This window comes from Melanostigma gelatinosum (genome assembly GCF_949748355.1).
Source record: "Melanostigma gelatinosum genome assembly, chromosome: 1".
NCBI classification, from domain to species: Eukaryota; Metazoa; Chordata; class Actinopteri; order Perciformes; family Zoarcidae; genus Melanostigma; species Melanostigma gelatinosum.
The window spans coordinates 5,803,777-5,825,583 of record NC_136634.1 but is presented as its reverse complement, the minus strand read 5'-3'; the positions used below and the strand labels follow the sequence as shown (position 1 = coordinate 5,825,583).

Here is a 21,807-nt window from a genome sequence, read left to right as displayed (position 1 = left end):
CACACTCACACCAGAGTTTCACAAGCGAGCAGTTCAGTTCAAACGGCAAACTCCCAAAACCACAAACAACTAACGTCCGAGCAAGGACGTCTGTTCCTTCTTCCCTCTTTCACACCATTCTCAGACAGACGCGTCACACTAGTCTCGTACCAACGACCGGCCGGTTGACCCCGACGGCCTGCCGGCCTGATATAGCTGTGGTATGGGCCCGGGTGCACGCCAGGGTCTCAAGGAAAGGGAGTGTTTGTTTTCTTGCCATTTTGCTCTTTATGTGATCCTGTTCAGGTCTGAACCCTGGGGGGGGGGGGGGGTGGCAGATTCGGCATGCACTAATATGGCTAATGAGATCACAGCATGGATGACGTGTGTGTGTGTGTGTGTGTGTGTGTGTGTGTGTGTGTGTGTGTGTGTGTGAGAGAGAGAGAGAGAGACAGCGACAGCAGCTCGACAGGTAATTTGAGATGTGCCCTCACTCAGCGGGGTGACTTGGGAAACGGGGTGAGTCTGCTAATTTAATTTGAGCAGCACCAACAGGATTATTTGCGGAAAAAGAGTCTTGCGAGGTCAGGCAGCAGATGTTTGTTTACATGTGACGAGGTGGTGAACGCTGGGATGCATTTATTTTTTTTACTGTGGATGTTGCATAATGTCTTTACCACCTTGGAATGCTAAGTGACAAATACTATCAGGTCTGTTTGTCAGTAAATTCACTGAGTTCTCAGTTCATATTCAATCTAAACTCAAAATCAATACAGAATCAAGAAGAGTCATTTCAAAGGATGAGTCATTTCTGGTCGAAACCGCTGTGCACTATTGAATTTCACGCTAATTTGAAAACCAAAATATCTGAAGTCTATGAGTGAGCACAAATTCAATATTACAATTTAGTCTCCGAATGGAATTCATCTCAGTTGCCGGGTCAAAACACTTTACTAAACCTAATGCATTATACAATGTTTCTCTTATTTAGCCTACCCTTCATTGATATGAATGCGGTACAAAATAATAGAAACATCCGTCAGTGTTAGATAATACAGTTCAACAGCACAACAAACTGCAGCCTACTTTCATGAAGGTATGACTTATTGCAGATCATTTGTATTAGACTGCAATAGATGAACTGGATTTAAAATGCTGGATTTAACATTCAAAGGAATATTTAACATTTTGAGATTCAATAGTGTTGTCTTAGGACTTAAAAGGGCAACTTCAGTATTTTTCAACCTGGACCCTATTTTCCCATATATTTGTGTCCAATGGGGACACCAAGTTTTGAAATTGTTCCAGTATTGAGGGAGTACGTTGCACACGGTAGCCACTAAATGAGCTGAAATGTGTGCCAAAGACAACAAAATAGAGATCTTAAAGCACAATGCAGCCAGTGCATGTACAAAACATCCACTGTGAGGTGCTACCAACAGGTAAATCTACAACGAACAGTCCTTAAACCCTTGTTTCAAGTATAATCTAGCTTAACTCTGCAGTTTATTGCAACAACAAATATGATTTTAAATACATAATGATACAACTTCTCATGAATACTGAGATACTGACCATTCCGCCTGTCAGGCTGTGTTTTTGGTCTCCCATTAACATTACTGCATAGTCTAAATCCAAATGAAGGATTACTATTTTTGACTTATTGAGTACAATATTTGTGCCAACATTGGCCTACATAGGCTAGGCCTATATGACTTATAGTTCATGCCATTACATTTTGCTTCATGGTCTATGCAGTGTGACATGGTAGTAAAACTGTGATTAGATAGTAGCCGCACTACATCGGCAGTATATATTTCTGTCAGCTGCTACGGTTCAACACAGCACTAACACAATGTTCCTAATAGCTCAAATCAGCCAGAGCCGAGGCTCAGAGGTATTAGAGTCGTCTCTGTTCATCGTTGAATTAGATTAGAAACTGCCAGAAAAAAGACAAGAGCTCTCACTGTAGGGGCAAGAGATAAGCATTGCATTCATAAATGTCACATTTGGATGGAAAAAAGCGAGTCACGATGACCTAGTTGAGCGTTCAAAACTGTGGAGGAAAGGTTTTATACATTTGCAGTGTCAGAAAGAGCCATTAATAACTGAATTTGCAGAGAAGCGCCACAGCCACCGCCCCCATCCATCTCATCTGTAATTTATGAGACTTCTATATTCCACTGAGCTTTGTCAAGATGCAGATCAAGAAACGTACACAGCGGAATATTTAGACCGTAAACCATATAGAATACTTCCACACAACTGAAAGAAAACCTGCAATGTACCCGATGACGGTTCTGATATACAACAAACTCGCACAACCTGCCCCCAAAAACCAACCGGTCTCCTCCTGAAAGAGCTTCAGGTTAATGTAGGAGATAATATGGAGCTCAGGTTCACCGCGGTAAACAAGTCCAACAAGCAGCAAGGTATGTCAGAGAGTTCAGCACAACACGCAGCGTGTTATTTTAAGACGCCGGATGAGTCAACGAGAGTTAGTGAGGTCAAAACTTGGCCGAAAGCAAGCACCCCTCTGTGCTCTCCAACACATTTTAGGAAGCCAGAATTGTGTCTGCCTTACCGTAGCCACAACCAATCAGAACGGCTTCGTCCGAACTCAAACAAATACTTGTGTACATGGATCACCACGGATACTTCAAGGGAGATTTGTCCGTCTATATATGGCGTTCAAGACTGCATCAAGGTCGTTAAAAGGTTTTTTTGGACAGTGTTGGAAATGTAAAGTGTGCATGTGCAGGTGTGCACACATGCTGGGTGGGCTCAAATGCATGCGACTGCACGTCACTGTTTTTCACAATGTCTACAGTGCATTTTATTTGTATTTCGTCGTTATTTGCTTTGCCCCATATCCATCCACACCCAGATTTAATCATCCGGAAATGCAGAACTGTGGGATCGAGCCTGAAGGCTTTTTTTTTTGCCTCTAAATGAAATTGGAAGCCGGATTCATCCGGGGATTTTGATCTCCCACATTGTTTGGTCTTTATTGGCCATCTCTCGTTCCAGCCTGAGGCTGGAAGTTGTGTTAGTTCTCCAACTGAGGGATGTTTTAGGAGCTGCGGTTGCAAAACTCTGAGAGAGTAATTTATTCAGGCTCAGATTGCACATTTCATGGTAATAAAGAAAGAGATTCATCTGCTAAGAATCCAGTGTTAAGAATGACGAATTTATCTCACGCTCCTTCAAAGGCAAAAATTAAATGGTGGAAAAATTAGGCCACATGGTAATTATTGCATGACACATTCCTTGTTATTGGTTTGAGACTTTTGTAAATCCACAAATTTTTAGCCATTATGCTGTGACTCAATAATTGTGTTATACGTTTTAGACTTGAGTTTGCTTTAACCAGTCGGTAGTTAGCATGAATTAACCTTATACTAATATTTTACAGAAAACTTAATATTAAGAATGCATGTCATTAAATATGTACTACTGTAGAACTAGGTGTACTCAGAGGGCATTATCACCGTTAGTACAACGCTGTTTAATCATGTTCAAAGAAATAATTAGCCCTCAGCGAAATCTATTCATTTCTGATAATGGACACCTCAAAGGGTATTATCCCGCTTAAACCAGGGTCGTTAAAACTGTTCTGTGAAAAGTTTGAATAAATAGGAGGAAGTCGACTTTGCCTGCGGCCAAGACTCACACATTTTCCTTTAGACTGAACACGATTGGTGTTAGCACCATGTCTGAAGGATGCTCTGCAAGCCGGGGTGAAGTCCTGCAGGGTTTGGAGACACAAGTCAGGCACCATCAGGTCATTCCACATCAAGATTCGTAGAGCATTCATTCTACATGCTGGCACGTCGTCATCCATTAGGCTTCCCACCGACGGAAAAAAGCAACAGCTAACGTAACGTCTGACACGACCCACATCAGTCAGCTATTAAATGGACGTTAACGAGACTCCGTCGTGCTTTTTACAAGCAGGGAGACAGGTGAGAGGTCTGGAGGACGTCAAAGACCTTGCATCACCACTGGCTCTGGTTCAGCCTTTGTCTGACGGACCCCCCAGGGAGATGACGACGGTTAGGAGCCGTCTCTCCGACACCTGCTCTTCAGTTCAAAAGGAGAATATCTGACACCATTAAATCACCGACTCCGACGGCTTCAGCCCATTAAGTCGGTTTAGGATATGCTGAATAGCTGAACTGTGCCTGCCCTGCGAGGAGAGACACTTGTAAAGCACAGGCTTTGGTGAGAGGACAAAGACTGACTCGGGTTGAGCAGCAGCGTGGAGTCATTAAGGTCACCCTCGAAGCTAATCATCCTCGTTCGTATGCGTAGTCGAAACGGACGTTAATGCACTCTAACTTATTCATGGCAAACTGCAAAAAGTATTGGTTTGTCAGACGGCGCCTGTGATAAACTTGTCTTAAGGCTGGATGTGAGCATCCTCACTACCGGTGCCTTGTGATTGATCACACAGTTTGTATATATGCAGCCTCACGAAATAATTACCTCAACTCAGATAATAGCTCCTCAGACAAGCTCATTACCAAGGTCAACACCACGGCTAACAGCTTATCAGCAGAGCCCTATCCTTCAGTTTCATAGATAATTACAAATATTTAAGTCAACATTCCTTTTAATATGAAACAGAAATACTTCACACCTATTAACTGCTCCAAGAGAGCAAACGAAGGGATGGTGAAACAGAAACGATTGCAGGGATTAATATGTGCAAATCATCTCCTGAATGAAGACTATGACGCTGATCAATAATTAATTTCTACTTCATCAGACCACATACAAGGAGATCGCAAAAAATGAAACATAAACCAACTCCTAATAGTAGAATTTCACATTTAATGCAAGTCTGTAGATCAGATTCACACAGGCACACCAACATAAGCACAGGCCACTGAAGGTTGCTGGTGAGACGCTGATGGTGACACAGATCAAATACCCCGACAGGAGGAGAGGCCTTCACAGTGTCACAGCAATCTGCTCCTTTATCATCCGCCATCTTGCAGTAAGCCACCGATCGAAGACCGATACAAAAATGACTCATGAGTCCGATGACACTTGGCTGACCCGGCATTACACCGACGGCATGTAACAAGCGGGGAAACAAGTGAAGCAGTCGCTTCAGATTAGATAAGAGCACTTCAAATTAATAATGAAACTTAATTAATTAAGTAATTCATAACAAAGACAGGCAAAACAAATCTGCGATCTGTAACCGACTTGATGCGGAACTCTTCCGGGAGACTTCTGGAGTCCGGAGGATTACTTTGATTTGTTCTGACATCTCACCACCTGGATGACTCAGATGGCACGACTCTGGCGCCGTGTTATTGCCTGATAGCTGCAAAATGTACTCGGTATAAGCCGTGACCTGTAGCTGCCAACACGAATTATATCACGAGTAGAGATCCAAAACAAAACACGCCAGCAACTGAGCTGCAGCGCCGCTGTCACTGCAGATGGGGCTGCAGTTCTGAGACACGGCTTCCAGCCCAAACTGCACTTTACCGGGCTCCACTGACCTTCTGGAACATGTGTTATAGAAGGGGCAACAGCATGGCCAACTCTGTACCGGTATGAAAGGGGAACAATGCTGTTCATCACAAAGAATGTGACATTTGGAGAAACTGAAGTGAGGCTAAACTTTATCCAGTTGAAGACCTTAAGCTTTGGGAGGTGTTATGCGGAATTTAGACCTTTATGCATATTTCCAATCTCACTAAATATACATTTTTTTATTCTCATTTAGCAAGGGCAACATTTTCAGTCAACTGAGTGTTTAGGAGCAAAATTGCCATTCATATTGATCATTTATTCACGTGTACAGAGACAACTGTGAGCCGGATATTGAAATATATATGAATAGTTTACTGCCGGAGGCCTCACATTCACATGAATTACAGCAACTATGTGATAATTGATCTCCAGAGAGATATTGATATTTGAGGGTCAGAGAGATTTCCTCCACAGAGCAGCAGAGCATGGACTCAGTGCCTCGTTCAAAGACACTCCGGAAAAGCAGATACGTGAATTGAAGAGGCAGAATATTTCATATGGTATCACACAGAGAAGTGTTATTATGGTCCACAAATCACATTTGTATTCTGAGGTCATAGCCTCAGAAAACATACGCACACATATCACTGCGAAAATGAATATAATTTAAAAACTACAACAATATGATTTGTGGTGTGAGTAACACTGCTGTTGTATTGCAACTGGCCTCTCTTTGAGAGAGAGAGAGAGAGAGAGAGAGAGACGCACTAAATATTATTTATTTTTTGGAAAGACTAAAATCTCCTGGCGATGGAGACAGAAGACGATGACGTTCAGGAACGACACGTTATGGTTGCTGGACACAGGTCAGAGCTGACCGATGCTACGCTATGATTGGCCGGTCTGTGTTTGAGGGGCGGGACTTAGAGAAGGGTACGTTAAAAACATTTGGCAGTCAGGAGAAATTCTATGCAAATCAGCGTAGAGAGACTGTGCATAATTCCACGTCTTTGAAGTGGACCAACGTGTGCGCTCATGCATAATTCAATGGTTTCCTCCCACAATACTAGTATGCCTCAGGAAAACAAACACAAAACAATGCTACTCCATGAAGAAAAGTACAGATTCAAAAGCACACTAACTTCTTAACATGTCTTATTCCATTCAAATTAACGAATAAAATGCCGATATGAATGTGTTCAATTCTTTCAAAAGGCAGATTTGCGATGAAATATTGATGTTTAAAGATGCAGCACAGGCTCAGTAAGCTAATTAGTGTCATGGAGCAATATTTTTGGATGTTTTGTTTTAGTTTTATGGCGTGTTTCTGCTTTATCATTTAAAACTTAAAGATTATAATTTGTTTTATTGCTAACTGCCGTCTGCTTCCTGTGCATACGGATACCTATTTGATGAACAAACAGAGATAAGCCTCGGTTCAGGTGAAGCCGTTGATCTCTCTGGCAAACAGGAGCAACTTTCATTCCTATTCACAAAGTGAAGCTTCACCGTCTCACTGCACATTTCATGATATGCCTCCAGGCCAGTGAGTCACCTGTGACATTCCTGTTCAACACAAAAAGAGCCTATTGTCATGGAAAAGAGGTAATTTGTGTCACATGTGTGTCGTCTCTTACACCGTTATAGCATAGATCAATACGAGAGTCTGTGATAGGCAAATACAAAAAGGTGAAAGGCAAATGAAATACTTGAGACGGCTGAGCAGCTGCCATGAGATAACGAGTGAAACCATGAAATGTTCGGATCATTTCGGCGTATTTCCTACAACCGTCTGACTTGATCTCTATCAGTCAAAGACAATGCGAGTCACAAACAAGTCATTTTGCAGTCTCTGTGAAATAGAAAAATCAAGATCACCACGAAACACCATCTGTTGCTCACCACTAAAGAATATCAGGTATGTTCACAATTCAGCAACGTAGGAAACGATCCAGCAAACATCGGTCCCACGACGAGTCATCCGCGGGGCACTCAAATCGGAAAGCACATCTGGAATCTCTGCAAATCCGCCTCCACCGTCCGCTTCACACCGGTGAAGAAGTAACAATGTCGGCCGCCTGTCTTTGTTGACACTGTCGACACACGAGTGGTAATCAAAACAAGAGCAAGTAAAAACAAGAGCCGGCGGCTGCGGCCCCATGCGAGCGCACAAAGAAGATATCATCTACCAGGAGTGTGTTTCTGAACGGGCCGAGGTTTAGAGCTGCAACGTACTGAGAAAACTTTCACCGGCCTGAACTTGTGACACTGAAACTGGAGAATGCTTCACTTTCACAAACACATTCTTCACACAAACAGAAGGGTTTGTTGTTCGTGTTATTGCAGAAGAACAAAAAGATATTGTGGATTTCAGCAGAAATGCAGCTCGGATTTGACTGGTATGGATTTATTGGAGTTGGATGCTGTAGTTTATTTCCCCCTAAAGCTGATAATATTTAGTACGTCTCTCAGCCCGGACATGAAAGGCATGGGGGGTCTCACATACGATGTGTGATTTTATCAGACAGAAAAGAAACAATAAGTCAATGTATTGATTAGGCTCATCCAATTACACAATAATTATTCATAATCTGCTACTTTTTACACAATAAATAAGTTAATAATAAAAAAAAAAATTCAATATTGAGTGATTCCAGCATTTCAAATGTAGGAATGTGCTGCTATTCTTTGAGCTATATGATGCCTTTTGAATGCCGTTCTTGCATGCAGTCTGGTGCCTCCTTGAGAATAATCTGAACCACAATTACATTTTTGTTTTTTAATAACACTATAATAATAATAATGTATTTTATTTGTAACGCACTTTTCATTTTTTTTTTTTTATCTCAGAGTGCCACAGAGCCAGTACATAGTAAAAACATAGTAAAAAGCATAGTTAAAACATAAAAAAAACTATAATAAAATAAAAAACTCTATCTGACTACACTATTATGATTTGCTCTGAAATCTACAAAAAGTCTCTAGACGGTGCAGAATTCGCACCTGAAACCATAGATGTTGACGTCTCTCCTATTCGCTCATTAACACACCTGCTTTCAAATATCTTAATTGCTGTCGTCACTTGTCAGAGCTTGCATGCGCGCTCTCCATTTTAGGCGCGCAATGTGTTGTAGAAAATTAAACGCAGTACTGATACGGACACATTGCGTGCGTGTGTGCGTGCGTTAGTGTTGTTGCTCTCTAGGCTATAATTACAGTCTCCCTTTTGATTTCCAGACAGTAAGTAAGGTTCCAAACACGCCTCTGATATAAATGGCTTGTCTTGAGGGGTAATGTGGTTAATGTTGTTTTTGTAAAAGGGTCAGCATAAGGAGGACAAGGCAGTATAATACCGTACACCTGTTAGCAGGTAGAGTAGGGGGAATTCAAGGCTTAAGCTGCCTTACATATGTGTTGCAGCACAGACTCCCTGAAAGAAAGTGCTTTTTTAATAAGTGTGTTGTTGTTGCATTCAGCAATAAATAGATACGTTGGTGCATTATCACTTCTGCAGGTCGAAGAGTGGCAGTGCTGGCCACAGTAACACGTCTTTGTCTCTCTCCACTCACCCTCCATTATTGTATAATTTGGGGTGGTGAAAGCTCTCTCCAATGACACCATCTCCCACTGGTTTCCTCTTCAAAAAACGGCTCGTGGTGGTACCTCGGACCTCTGTTTGCTCGGCAGCGGTAACTTAAAAGCTGCCTATCCCATTTCGTAAACAGAGAAGTTGCCCCCCTTTTTTTTCTTTTTGGTACGGGCTCCTTTTCCGAACCAGGTGTACGCTAAACTAACTTTTGAGCAAAGAAAAAAGCACCCACACAACGAGCAGCATCAACTGTGTGACCACACCGAGCTGCTCACTCAAGTTATGACAGCCGCAGCTAGTTCATGTTCCAACGTTACGAAAGTCTGCACAAGCAGTCGGTAATTAATTCGCTATCATTCGCTCCGTTTTTGCAACACGTTAAAGCGCTACAATGTAACTCAGAGCCGTCCGCTTATTCGTAAAGACCCGACATTCCCCCCCCCCCAGGCTGTACAAACTGGAACTTGGTATGCCGAAGGAAAAAACGACGAGACTTGTGGCTGAGACACTTTCAATTTTGGTGGAGAAAAAAAAAATGAACCCGGAGCGAACTTTTCCATTACCTTTCAGATACGCCGAATGCCTCCACGCGGATACTACCACTTCTTGGCAGCCGCAAAATCCCGGTTTTTGACAACGTCGTCCTCGGCAGGAATAACGAAAAATCCGAGTGTGTGTTCGTAGCTCAACTCTTGCCAGCGCCAGTGATTTCTCGCACACGGCTCCTCTCTGCGTGGCTCCGGTAACAGCCGCTGCAGCTTTTTTTCCACCAGCCTGGAGCGGGAGCGAGCGCACTGGGATACTGGGCAGGCCATGGAGAACCGCGTGAACGCGCAACTCACAAATACACACCAGACCGTCTCTCGTGTGGAAATCCAGTCCAGAGACATTCAAAGTGTTTAGTTGTATTATTTGTAATACTAACGAATAAACAAACTTGTATTTTGTCACTTTATGAGATTTGCAATAACCTAACCCAATGCATGTTATATTCTGCAGCTGTTCACAATAGTGTTATTACATTGAATTATAATCACTGCTTTAAATGTAACGTCTCGCTTATTTCATTCTAATGCTTTTGCCTATGTGAAGCACTTTTGCCTTTGATAAAATAAAGCTTCCTTACCTGATGTGTTGCTCTGTTTAAGACTTGTATCATGACAAATGTGTCCTGCAGCGCAGGTTGCAGTTAATATAATCATAGCTGCATTCGTTTAGCCATCATCAACATTATTTAGTGTGTCCCACTGTGATAAGCCAAAATGTATGCAGAGAAAAATATCTCTTTTCAGTTTCACATTTAATTTGTCGTCTGGGGGTACGTTTTTTAAAATGTGATCGGCTTATATAATGTGTTATATATTTATACAGATGGTTACAGGGACTCTGGGTGAGGCATATTTCAGTAGTGTTCAATTTCCAGTTAAGTAGGCAACATTTACTTTAAGTGCAAGTTTGAAGTGCTTGTGCTTTACTTGAGTATTTCCATCTGGCGTTACTTTGCACTTCTTCTCCACTACATATCAGAGGGAAACGATGTATTTACAGATGAACATTTCCACATGCAAAACACATCATACATTCATGAAATATAAAGCGGTTTAAGACTACACAAGCCAGTAGTAGTGGGTACAGTTAGCGCCACCGTGGCCAGCTACAGCCTGTAAAATGTGTCAGTAATAATTATTATATAATAATTGATAATAATAACCTGAAAAATCATGGACATAACACTCGGGCCATTCTAACAACTTTTACTCAGTAAATTATTTGAATATTTCTGCCATCACTGCCAATGTCCTTATCACCTCCTATTACTGTTCTGTTATTGTACTCTTATACACTACTTTGTGTTGCTGGGACATTTCTTCATCAGTGTTCTTTTCGTTAATGCCTGTAAAGAAAGAAACACATTCACAGATGTTACATTATGAGACCACACTTCAAAGCACAAGTGATTTCAAGTCCTTAATTATCTCAAACCAGAAACGTCCGGATGAAGCAGATGTGTGCAGCACAAAGCCGCAGTGAGTGCGTGCGTGCGTGCGTGCATTGCACAGTCATTGGAAAGCGTTGAGAGCGGTCAGTGTATCTTTTACTGACGCGACACTTCTCATAAGGGCGAATGACCTCTGCAGAGGAAATCCCCTCATCTCCTGCTGCCTTCAGGTGCTGTTGGGAATATTCTAAACGTGGTTAAAAGCCAAGTTCACATTTTAAAAAAACGGGTAGGCGGCAGTGTAACTGTAAAGAACCTGAAGGCAACATGCATTTGGGAGGATGGGGAGGAGCTGAGCCAGAGGTTGACATGTGGGAATGACTCAAGTTTTACACATTCCAAGCATTGTTTCCTCCTCCTCCTCCTCCCTAACCCAGCACAGGGCACTGAGGCCAAGGACTTTCCAGAGCTGGGAGAGATGGAGCGGATGATGGATCAAGGAAGAGGAAGGATGACTCGTATTTTCCGCTTTTGCCTTTTTAAGAGAACTAATTATCTCATTCTGCAGCTGAATACATAGTTAGAGGGGTATTATATATACTGTCCTGGGTTTATGTCATTTGCCTGCATCACTCACCTGCAGCAGAGGGCCATGCTTATCTTTAGAAAAGATTTAAGGACTAAATCAGAAGGACTCCCCCAGTGCCCACATATATATTTTCTGTCTGTATGCCCAAATCATTTTGAAATAACTGAATGAGAGAACAATAAAGTGAGATAATATGCATAATACAAACGATCTAACATTTGACACCGTTTTGCTCAATATCCAACACTTTGAGGAAGATGAAATTTCAAGGAAAATCAAGCAGAGCCTGAAACAATGGAAGCAGTTGTTTGTTAAGTCTGGGCCTGAAATGTCGTCACAGCATCACAGCCACTCTCACCAAAGGCGTGGCCATGCAAGCAAGTCATACGCAGCGTATATAATCAAAGACACACAAATAAAATCAGTGAAAGTGAGAGAGAGACAGAGCGTTATGAGTAAGGGTCGACTGGAACAGAACAGACGTTTGAAGTGACTCACATCAGCATCAGAGTTGAACATCAGGACACTGTCACCGAGGATGGAACAACAGAAAAATGATTCTTCACAAAAAAGGAAATATCCTCTTCCTTTTCTCCTACTGTGGAAGTATGAGTCTCAATCTAAAGAGCAATCCGAAAAACATCATGTACCTCATCACTTTGTATCTTAATTTCAACATGTATTTTTCTACATATTATAGAATAGTTTGCCGGTTGTCGTAGACCAACATGCTTTGCTTCACTTGTGCTTCAAAGAGACTCATGATCATATCTTTTTGAACCGGAGGGATATCTGTCTCCTGTCAAATCCCTTTACTTTCATAAAACCTCACTTCCTCCAGCCATTGAAGAGGCATTTGGGAGACATTCTACCAGAAGACATGGGTTTAAGTGTCTGTCCTGCTTAAGTATCTTTAAGCAAACCACAGAGGACAACCACGACGCCAGCTGCAGGGCAGCTGCTCTCCAGCTGCGTAATATCTGACCTGAATGTCCTGCAAGGAGAAACAGACGAGGCATAACACGCTTCAACCGCCTCACAGGGAATAACTTCATTGATTAAATAAGGGGGGATTTTTTTGTCATCAGAAAACATTTACAAAAAAAAAATATCAATCCCTGTTGTGTCTCAGTGTAGATGGTAAAATTGCTTTCCATAAATAGCCCACGTAATCAGGACAAAGCCACAGCGCCAACTGCTTTGACCATGCCTGCCTAACAGAAGGAAGCTCATTTTGACCATATAAGTGCATGCGTTGTGTTAGCAGAAAACCATTGTGGACACTGAGGCCGTTGAGTGCCAATTCAGCACATGACGCCTGACTCATCCTCTCTGCTCTGAGTCACTCCCTCCGCTGCTCTGGTCCAGGATCTGTGGCTCTTGTGCTGGAGCTGGCTCCTCTGTCCTAATGCCGCCACTCCACAGGGAAGGAGGCCCGCCAAGGATGCAGACCTGGGCCCTGCTGAGGTGGGTCTTTCTTTGTGAAGACAAACACTGGGTGTCACGATGGTGACACCCAGTGTGGGCCACAGCCACACCGCTTCCAGCAATTCTGTCACCTTTTTTAAAAACAGATTTATGGAGACAGGTTAGCCGCTTGAAGCTGGGCGAAACGGGTCGGAATCAGGAGTCAAGGTAAAAACACAAGGTATGAGTCATTACTCTTCACCATGTATCCCCTTCCCCCCTTATCTGTGTTGTTTTTTTCACAGCTTTGGGGCAACATCAAAGCAAAACAAAAAAGCTATCGCTAAGCTCATTATACAAATGAGCTTTGGGGTCTACTGCACGCACCAAGCAGTTCACACGTGAAAGATGATCCCAGAAGTTAGGAGGTAAACAACTCTAATAAGGTGGTGCGTGTCTCACTGGTCACAGAAGAATGTCCCACAGCACATCTAACACACTGAAGAGCGGCCGTAAGGATCTGTTTAAACTTAGTATTTTTAGCAGCAGCAGCAGCAGCAGCAGCGTGGCCGTGGGGATGGCCAGGCTGCTCGTCCAGACAGAATTATCTCAACAACTGGATACATTTCCATGAAATGTTGTTCCAACAAAAATGGTCCAGAGGATGAATCATTTGAGTGATTCTTGTTTTTTTTGTGAATTGTCTCAACTATGTCGTGATGACTGATACAGATAGTCATGGTGGCCAGAGGATTCACTTTAAGACTTTAGTGAACCGCTGTTCTTTTATTTCGCGACCGCAGGCCGAAGTTTTCTCTTATCCATTGGAATAGTTTAAAACCAACTTGATTGGCACTAAACTCTGTACAGATATTCATGGTTGCCAGATGATCATTCAATGAGACTTTGGTGACCTTTGGTGACTGTTGAGATTTCTGGTTTTGAGTGAAATGTCAAAATAAGTATTGTATGGATCACCCCACAATGTGGTGGGCTACACATTCGGCCCTATCAGGTACAATTAGTTGGTGACCAGTTAGCTTTTCATTCATCGTCGGTTTACAACCAAATACCTGCAAAAGCTTCGACATTCCATTATTTTGTGTTCACTGTTATTTTGGAAATGTGAGCATGTTAACACAATGCACTAAAATGGTGAAACATGGATCTCTCCAACGTCCCGCACATATATACTCCGTATCATAGTAGCCGGCGGTTGTGTATAACCAGCTGTATAAACCGACACTCTCCTGTGGGAACAGAACATCTGTTAGGGACATTGTAGGATTGTGACACATGCAGTCATTGTGGACAGGAAGTCTCAGCTGGCAAAGAGGAAATGGGCATCCGCGCATGGGAAACAGGAAGAGCTCATAATATCAAGTCAAAATACAGTACTATGTTTGCCACTTGATACTTGGCACCGAAGCTAATTGGCCTGATCAGGCAAATAGGAACATGTATTTTACATTTCCAACGAATCATAATAAATCCACTAAAAAGGATTTATGGCAGCACATCTACCGCCATTTTGTTCCCCATTCAAGGCTACGAGTGGGAAAATCCTCCAACATGACACAGTAGGTTCTTGTTTCCCACAGCTGTGTGCAGCTCAGTGGCTGTGAACGAGCCGCAGAGTGCAAAGTCATTTGTTTCTCTTTCTCCAGATCCTGGTAAATTACAGCAGAGCTGCTCAACTGACTTAACCAATCCAAATCCTCTTGACTCCACGTATAAGCTCCGGCGCTGACAAAGCACAATTCCAAACAGTGACGTATTACAGCAGATACAGTAGACTTCAGAACATGGGCTGTTAAAAGTCAACCGTTCTCCCTCGTTGAAAAATCACAAATGGGAAATGCAGCATTTAATTCAGAATATACTTAAACGAGCTTTGATATTCATATTGTAAATTTTAGACGCACCATCAAAGGGAGATCTTTTTAGCACATGGCCGCCGCTGTTATATAATGTAGAGAGACTTTGAGAGACTTCCTGAATAAGCAGGAACAAGAAATCTAGTTGCAATGGTGCCTCGAGTATCTAACTTTGATTTTCATTTCAGTGCAAACATATTCCCAGCATGTCATGAACCCACCCAAACAAACAGACTGCTCAAATGTAAATACGTTTATTGAAAACACAAACACTTTCTCACACAGGACACAAAGAAGAAGAAGAAGAAATGGCACATGTTTTTCTTCAACAGAGTATGAAAAAGCAAAGTCTGCGCAACAGTATTCTTGGATATGGTGAATAAAAACCCACGGACACATTCTCCTTTAATCAGAACATCTTCGACAGACGCTGCGGTGGAAGCATGTTGCTATAAATGGACAGTGAAGACAGAACAGGAGCAACGAGTGACATTAAACAAGCTTCGTGTCCTACCATTTGAGCATCTTACAAAACAAACTACAGCTATAAGTGTGAACACAATGTAAAACAATAATAAATAAATGTTAGACGCTACATCACCTTAGCAGAGTAATAAAAGATGCTTTAAAATCAATCGGGATGACAGACCGACAGGAAGGTTCACCGCCGAGGCGCCGCCTCTACCGAACGTCGCCGGGAATCTCAATCCATCACATCGGTGGGACTTGGTCCAATTATCTGGGGCGAAAGCATGACAGTAAAAGACACGCTCGTTATTCACTCACAGCTGAAACAATTACAAAAAAAGCTCTACAACAGCTAATAAATGGACCTTGAGGCCTTTTAGACTAATTGATTTGAGTTGGCCAGAACTGAGAGGGGAATTTTAAAAGGCTGCCTTTTAATTAGCCATACAATGAATCAAAGATAAACAAGTCGTGAGATAAATCGATGACGTAAAGTCGTCAGCTGCGGCTCTCACCTGTCCAAGCGGTTGACCACGTCCCTCACAGTGTTGATGAGATGCTCGTTGTCTTGCGGGCTGCTGACGATGATGCTGTGGAGCTTCTTCATGTAGGAGTCGATGCTGTCCAGAGTGGGCGTCTCTCCGCTAGCTGTGGGACAACGAGAACGTTGCTAAGCTGCCAAATGTGTCACTCAAACGGGGGTTGACGACGACGTGAGGTTGCAACTGATATGTTGTTTTTAATTCTTGTTGATTATTTCTAATTGCCGCCCACGTATTCGATGAAAACCTTCAATCAGCCTTTGTGTTTCCAGCTACGGACGTCAGCAGAAAGGGGCAGAAACCACTGGAAGAAGAGGCCAATCAGAAGACGAACGGTCAACGATCAACAACACCAGCTACTCATCATGATCGACGCTCATGCTGCGAGCAAACCAAAACCATCAAGACTACGAGGGGTGCGAAACAGAAATATGGCATCTAGAATACATCTAATATTGAGCAAGCGCTCTGCCTTGCATCTCAACTTGTCAATTCTAGTAAATCTAGGTAAAGTAGAGTAATAAATAGAAACGGCGCTGATTACAGAAAGACGCAATAAAAATCAAGAGGTAAACGTGCTTTTACTGTGAAGACGCTTTGATGTTACCGGTCGTGAATTTATTCATTTCTCCTGAACTGAATGTGCCACAGAGCCGAGGCCCAGTCTGAATCACCTTTCATCCTCGAGCTCTTATGAAATAATTCCGGCGCTGTCAATGTGTGCTGTTTGCAGTCTTTGTCTCTCTGCTGCTTGAGCAAGAAATCCAAACAGGTGTGGAGAAAAAATTGCAAGAGCAACACTGATTGTGTGTGTGTGTGTGTAAAATAAGTGTGAAGAAATAAAGATTACGTTCCTTAAATGTAGATACTGAACAGGTTAATACTAAGAAGAGCCCAGAGCCGGACTTACAGGAACAGCGAGGGGTCCGGCTGTACAATCTGTTTGCGTCTCTCGGACCGCAAAGCACAGTAAACACGGTGGGTGTATGAACACGCCCACATAATCATTCACCTTTCATCAGCTCAAAACTCTGACTCCGGAGCTGATAGTTCACTACAGTGTTTCTGTTTGTGTGGATGGATTTCTGGGATAAGTGCATTGAAAAGCAAAGCGATGTCATTTGATTTTCCCCACATTGTCGTAAAAAACGAGACCAGAACTCTTTATCAGAACATATCGGACAAATTTAGGATTCTGCGTGAATGCCCGACCTAATAACTCATAACTCAACATGTGTAAACGTCGGGAAAGAAACCAGGTATTTGTTGAGCCTGGTTTTCCGGCTGAGCGACGCGACGCTGGTTCTCACCTGGCAGAGGCACGGCGGAGAAGCTGGAGGTGAGCGCCTGGCGCAGCGTGTCCAGGTGCTGGTGGAGGAGCCCGTTGCGTCCCCTCTCTTGCATCACGTCGCCCTCCAGCCTCTCCACCGCCCCGCGCATGCTCTCCACGTGCTTCTGCAGCGCCGCGTTGCGCTCCTCGTACTCCATGTTGGTCTTGCGCAGCTGCCGCATCTCCGCTTCGCGCGCTGTTGAGAGAGAAAAAAAAAAAACGGCGTTAGATAAGAGGGGAGGAGTCCGGAAGGGACGATTGGTGCCAATCATTCATTTTTTATTTGCCCCGAGAGGTGCGGTATTTTAAAGGTTAGGGCATCACGGACTCCGGTGGACTGTGCGGTACTGTTCTGGGATGCCGGAGCACTATAAAACAATGTTCTCTTGGCGGTAGCGGAGGAATGTGTTTGAAAACACTTAGATAAATTTAAAAAAAGCACCAGCCACAAAGTATTTCTCAACGAGACAGCCTGCTGCGTTTACCTTTGCTGTGGTTGAGGAACTCCTCTGTGAAGATTGGTATGTCAAACACCGTCCTGTCCTTCCCTTCCGCATCCTTCTGTTGACAGCAAGAGGGAAGGGGATAACGTGAACACAGGAAACATTTGGCCGCACAGACTGACAGCGAGAGCCGGCCATTTATCTAGCTGGGCGGTAGGTGGGTGGGTAATTGGTTTCATACCTGGCCACGGGGGAAATGCACTGATACGGTTGAAGAAATGGGGGGGGGGGGGGGGGTAATTTCATCAACAGTGCTGCTAAGAAATCAGAGGTCCTGGAATGGTTTGCAATAAAAATGTGTTTCTCAACAGCAGCACGAGAGACGGTGCAGGTTTGACTTGTTTGCTCCTTCCTCTGAGAGAACGCTCCCTCCTTCCTCTCCTCTTCACCGAGGGACACTTCATGCTGAACCTCGTGTCCTTTTCGTTCGACAGGGAAACACTGGTATTCCCACAGGAACGCTGATTCCAATAGAAGTCACCTTGACCGTAACCCCTTGAGGAGTTATGCTACAAGGCTCACTACGCAGACCTCTTAATCACACGCAGAAGTTAATAAGAAATGAATTACACACTCAGCGAGAGCCAAGTGTTTGGATTACGAATACAAACACAGCACCGAAGCGGATTAAACCGGCTTTAGCGACGCAACAATGAGCAGTTAATGGGTAGAGCAAGAGGGGGGGGGGGGCGGCAATGGAGGAGGAGTTACTGAATCGTGAAGCTGAAATGAAGAGTTATCTTTATACTACAAATATCACTGAAGTAATATCAATCCATCGCATGAGTTTCACTGAGTACATCGTCATATGCCAAATTGGTGGACATCGGCAGACACTAATTTCTTCCCTTCATTAAATATGATATTTACCGCTTAAGGAGAGTGATTAACGGCAGGAAAGAGTTACTGACCTCGTGAAGAGCCTCGTTGGCTACCTGGTGCCCAACATCTGGAAAGGAAGGAAAGAATAAAGACAGAGCTCAGCAGATGATTCACGTTTCCTCCGGCGCAGCGGCTCTTTAGTAGATCGTCAACTGATGGAACGAATGAAAGGTATCCAAAAAAAAATCTCTGCATTCTACATTGTGAACCGACTGAAATGAGGCAGAGCTGTTGGTGTCGTCAATATTTCTGATATCCAAAGTGAGATATTACCCACAGTAACAAAGGAGGAGGAGATAACGTAGACCATGTGTTGTGTGACCACAGTGATGGCTCATTGACCTCAAGCTGAACTATTTGGAACTGGAAGAGTATCCCTGCTCCTCTGCCACATTTCCACTGACTGAGAGAAAAGCAAATCGTGAGTTCCAACATCAAACAATGGAAAATATTCAAATATTGTAGTTTAAACACTGCAGAAGGTTTGAGGGTGGGAAATAAAAAAGAAAACAGATCCAACAAACACATGATGCAGATGACTGCTTGTTGCGTTGGTCGATGCTCATTACCGATTCATGTTCATGTGAGTCAACCTGTCCAAATCTCACGAAACATTTGAAGTACTTTTGAGCTCATCCCCCCCCCCCCCCACGCTGCTTTTCGAACCGGGGCTCACCTCCCCTGTGCCGCTTGCCCTTCTGCTTCTCCTGCACCTTCCTGGTGAAGTGTTTGTAGGCCTCGGTCTTCTGGTACTTCTCCAGCTCCCGCATGTAGCGCTCCTTATCTCGCTCCGCCTCGTCCAGGTATCGCTGCAGAGAAGACAGAGATGTGAGAGGGGCCGCCGAAAAACAGAAAAAGAGGAAAATGAGGACCGACGACGAAGGAGGATTGTGGGTGAGATGGCGTGATGAGTGGGAGTAATTATTTCTAATCAGGATTAGTTCCTGTTGAAAGACAGAAATCTGTAATTTCCATTTTCAATGACCTGCAGACGCTTGTAATGGGATCTTGTGATATCATTAGTTGGGGAATAAGGGGAAACGCTAGAAAAGCCATCTTCATGCAAAGACCTTGTCCCGGGATACTGGCGTATCTGACTCAGCTTTGAACTGGTGGTGCAGCAGCGTGATAGAAATCAGCAGCAAAGCTCTCCGGGCTCCGGCCCACCTTCGGATTTAAAAACAAAACATGTCCAGATTTCTCAGATCTTCTCTGGAAAGAAAGTGGAAAAAAACCCTCCCTGCCAGATCTAACTTTGAATAATAGCAGCGAGGCATGAGGTGTTTTACTAACGGACAGAGAATTCTGTGAAATAACATGTGAAGCAGTGACGCCCGGACTGTGATAACGGTCCTATCACTGCAGGAGAGCAGCGCCACCCTTTGTATCTTGTATCTCAACTTGCATCACAGCTGAGGGCGTATCCAGGACGCAATACAAGATGCCATCAACTATGGCGAGACAATCTGCAAAAGGATGCCAGTCTACCAAACGCAGTCCGTCAGTCCAGTCTTTCGGGGCAATTACTGAAGTTATGACAATTAAAACTCCACCACCTTGTTAATCAACAACTGGACAGATGTTGCTGCTTCTGCCTCTGGTCTGTTTATTTTATTCCACTGCTTTCTTCTAAACCTGGATGGACCAAGTTATTCCCCATCATTGCACTACTTAGGGATGTCCCCATCAAGTCTTTGATCTGAGTCATCAAATACTGATGCACATTGCACACTTCAAGTACATTAAACTTATTCAAATCAATCCAATTGAATAGCTCTGAAACGCATTCAGGAAAAAACTGCGGGCATCCCAGCTGTTCCTGCATGTTGTTATTTTTTTCCTCTATGTAATCTTCTCTGCAAAAGTCTCCTCCGGTGTTTGTTGCTTCAACGCCTCCTTTGCCCGATACACATGAACGAACCGGACTTTATTTTATCTTTTGTGCGGATTTATAAATTGGCTTTGTGCTCGTGGTATATTTGTGTCACTTGCATTGGCTCGGTGAGTGTTGTTGACATTGCATTGGAACATCCTCCAGCACTAATCCACATAAACGTAAGCTTTTTGGCAGGTAATCTTAAACAGAGTGGAACACAAAAACTTTGCGGAGCTCCGGCACACGCTTCCTCCCAGCCGTTTGCTCGACTGGAGCTCCTTCACCCACCTGCTTGTCCTCGGGGGGTAGCTTGCTCCACTCGTTGCCCAGCATCCTGGTGATCTCTGGGAAGGGCACGTCTGGACGCTCCGCCCGTAGCTGCTCCCGCCGGTCATTCATGAAGCGAACGTAGCCCGTGAGGGGGGCCTTGGGCGCGTTGCTGTCCTTCATCGGCTTCTTCCTCTTCCTCCCCTTGGTCCAGCTGCCACGTCGGGGCTTCTGCAAAGATAACGGAAAAAAAACAGATGTTTTTGAAGGTTCAGGTAGAACCCCCGCCCTCATGATATACACTGGCGGTGGGTCATTCTTGGAGTTTGAATTGGAAAAAACTGAAAAAAATATGTAATTTGATATCTGTGGGTTCACCTCTTACCTCATCTCCATTTCTCTGGCTGTTGTTGTCAGCATTGGCTGCTGGAGAGCCCGTCGGCTCCTCCATGACTTCTATGACTACAGGGGGAGGGGGGGGGGGGATCTGGAGGAAAACAGAGGGAGAACGTCTCAAACCAGTACCGTAGGAGCTAAAACCTAACTGGTATTAATATATGATCTGGAAAGGCCAGTGGTTAGTTCAGTTAAGTCAAAGCCTGCGCTATCTAGGCGAGCCAGATGAAATAAAAATGGGAACACATATTGCTGCCCGGTGAAGATGGGTTCAGCATTGTGGGTTGGAGCGAGGTGTCCTCACCGGGGACGCTGCCCAGCCAGGAAATAGAGGGCAGCCTGTTCAACGGTGTCGCCTCTTTCTGCTCACTCCCCCCCCCCAGGCTCCAAACCTCCTCCTCTCCTGGCCGGCCCCGTTTCCTCGAATAGAAACGTCTCGATGCTATCAATCATTATTGAGCCAGTGAAAGAAGAAAAGAAAAAAACAGCAACACCACTGCTAATTTTAGCCTATTTTCAACAGGAGGAAGTAATGTTGTGTAACTGCCTCTTAATTAGAGAAAAGAGAAAAAAAAATCTGTTCTCTGGCTGAACTTCTGGTCTAAACTAAGCTTTAAAGAGACTTCGTAGTGAAAACATCAGACACACAGTTTACTTACTAGTGTTACAT

At 43.8% G+C, this 21,807-nt stretch overlaps 2 protein-coding genes across 3 annotated transcripts in view; both read right to left on the bottom strand.

Annotated features, from left to right (window-relative positions):
• Window positions 1–9,799, bottom strand: part of peak1 (pseudopodium-enriched atypical kinase 1) — a 76,029-nt gene extending 66,230 nt beyond the window's left edge. The window contains exon 1 of the mRNA XM_079269611.1: window positions 9,625–9,799. The gene's annotated coding sequence lies outside the window, so the exon portion shown is untranslated. The remainder of the gene's footprint in view (window positions 1–9,624) is intronic.
• A 5,318-nt stretch (window positions 9,800–15,117) lies between these two features.
• hmg20a (high mobility group 20A) lies at window positions 15,118–21,228 on the bottom strand (the record flags this gene model as incomplete). Of its 2 annotated transcripts, XM_079265288.1 has the most annotated exons (8): window positions 21,127–21,228; window positions 20,763–20,972; window positions 19,275–19,407; window positions 18,628–18,665; window positions 17,699–17,774; window positions 17,194–17,409; window positions 15,857–15,989; window positions 15,118–15,612 (listed from the first exon to the last, which is right to left on the bottom strand). In XM_079265288.1, the coding sequence occupies exons 1-8, from the start codon at window positions 21,190–21,192 to the stop codon at window positions 15,609–15,611; spliced, it is 876 nt and encodes a 291-aa protein (XP_079121414.1). In that variant the 5' UTR covers window positions 21,193–21,228. The 2 variants fall into 2 exon arrangements, with proteins under 2 accessions (XP_079121414.1, XP_079121415.1); XM_079265289.1 differs by lacking the exon at window positions 15,118–15,612 and having other exon boundaries at window positions 15,853–15,989.
• Between the last annotated feature and the right edge of the window lie 579 nt (window positions 21,229–21,807).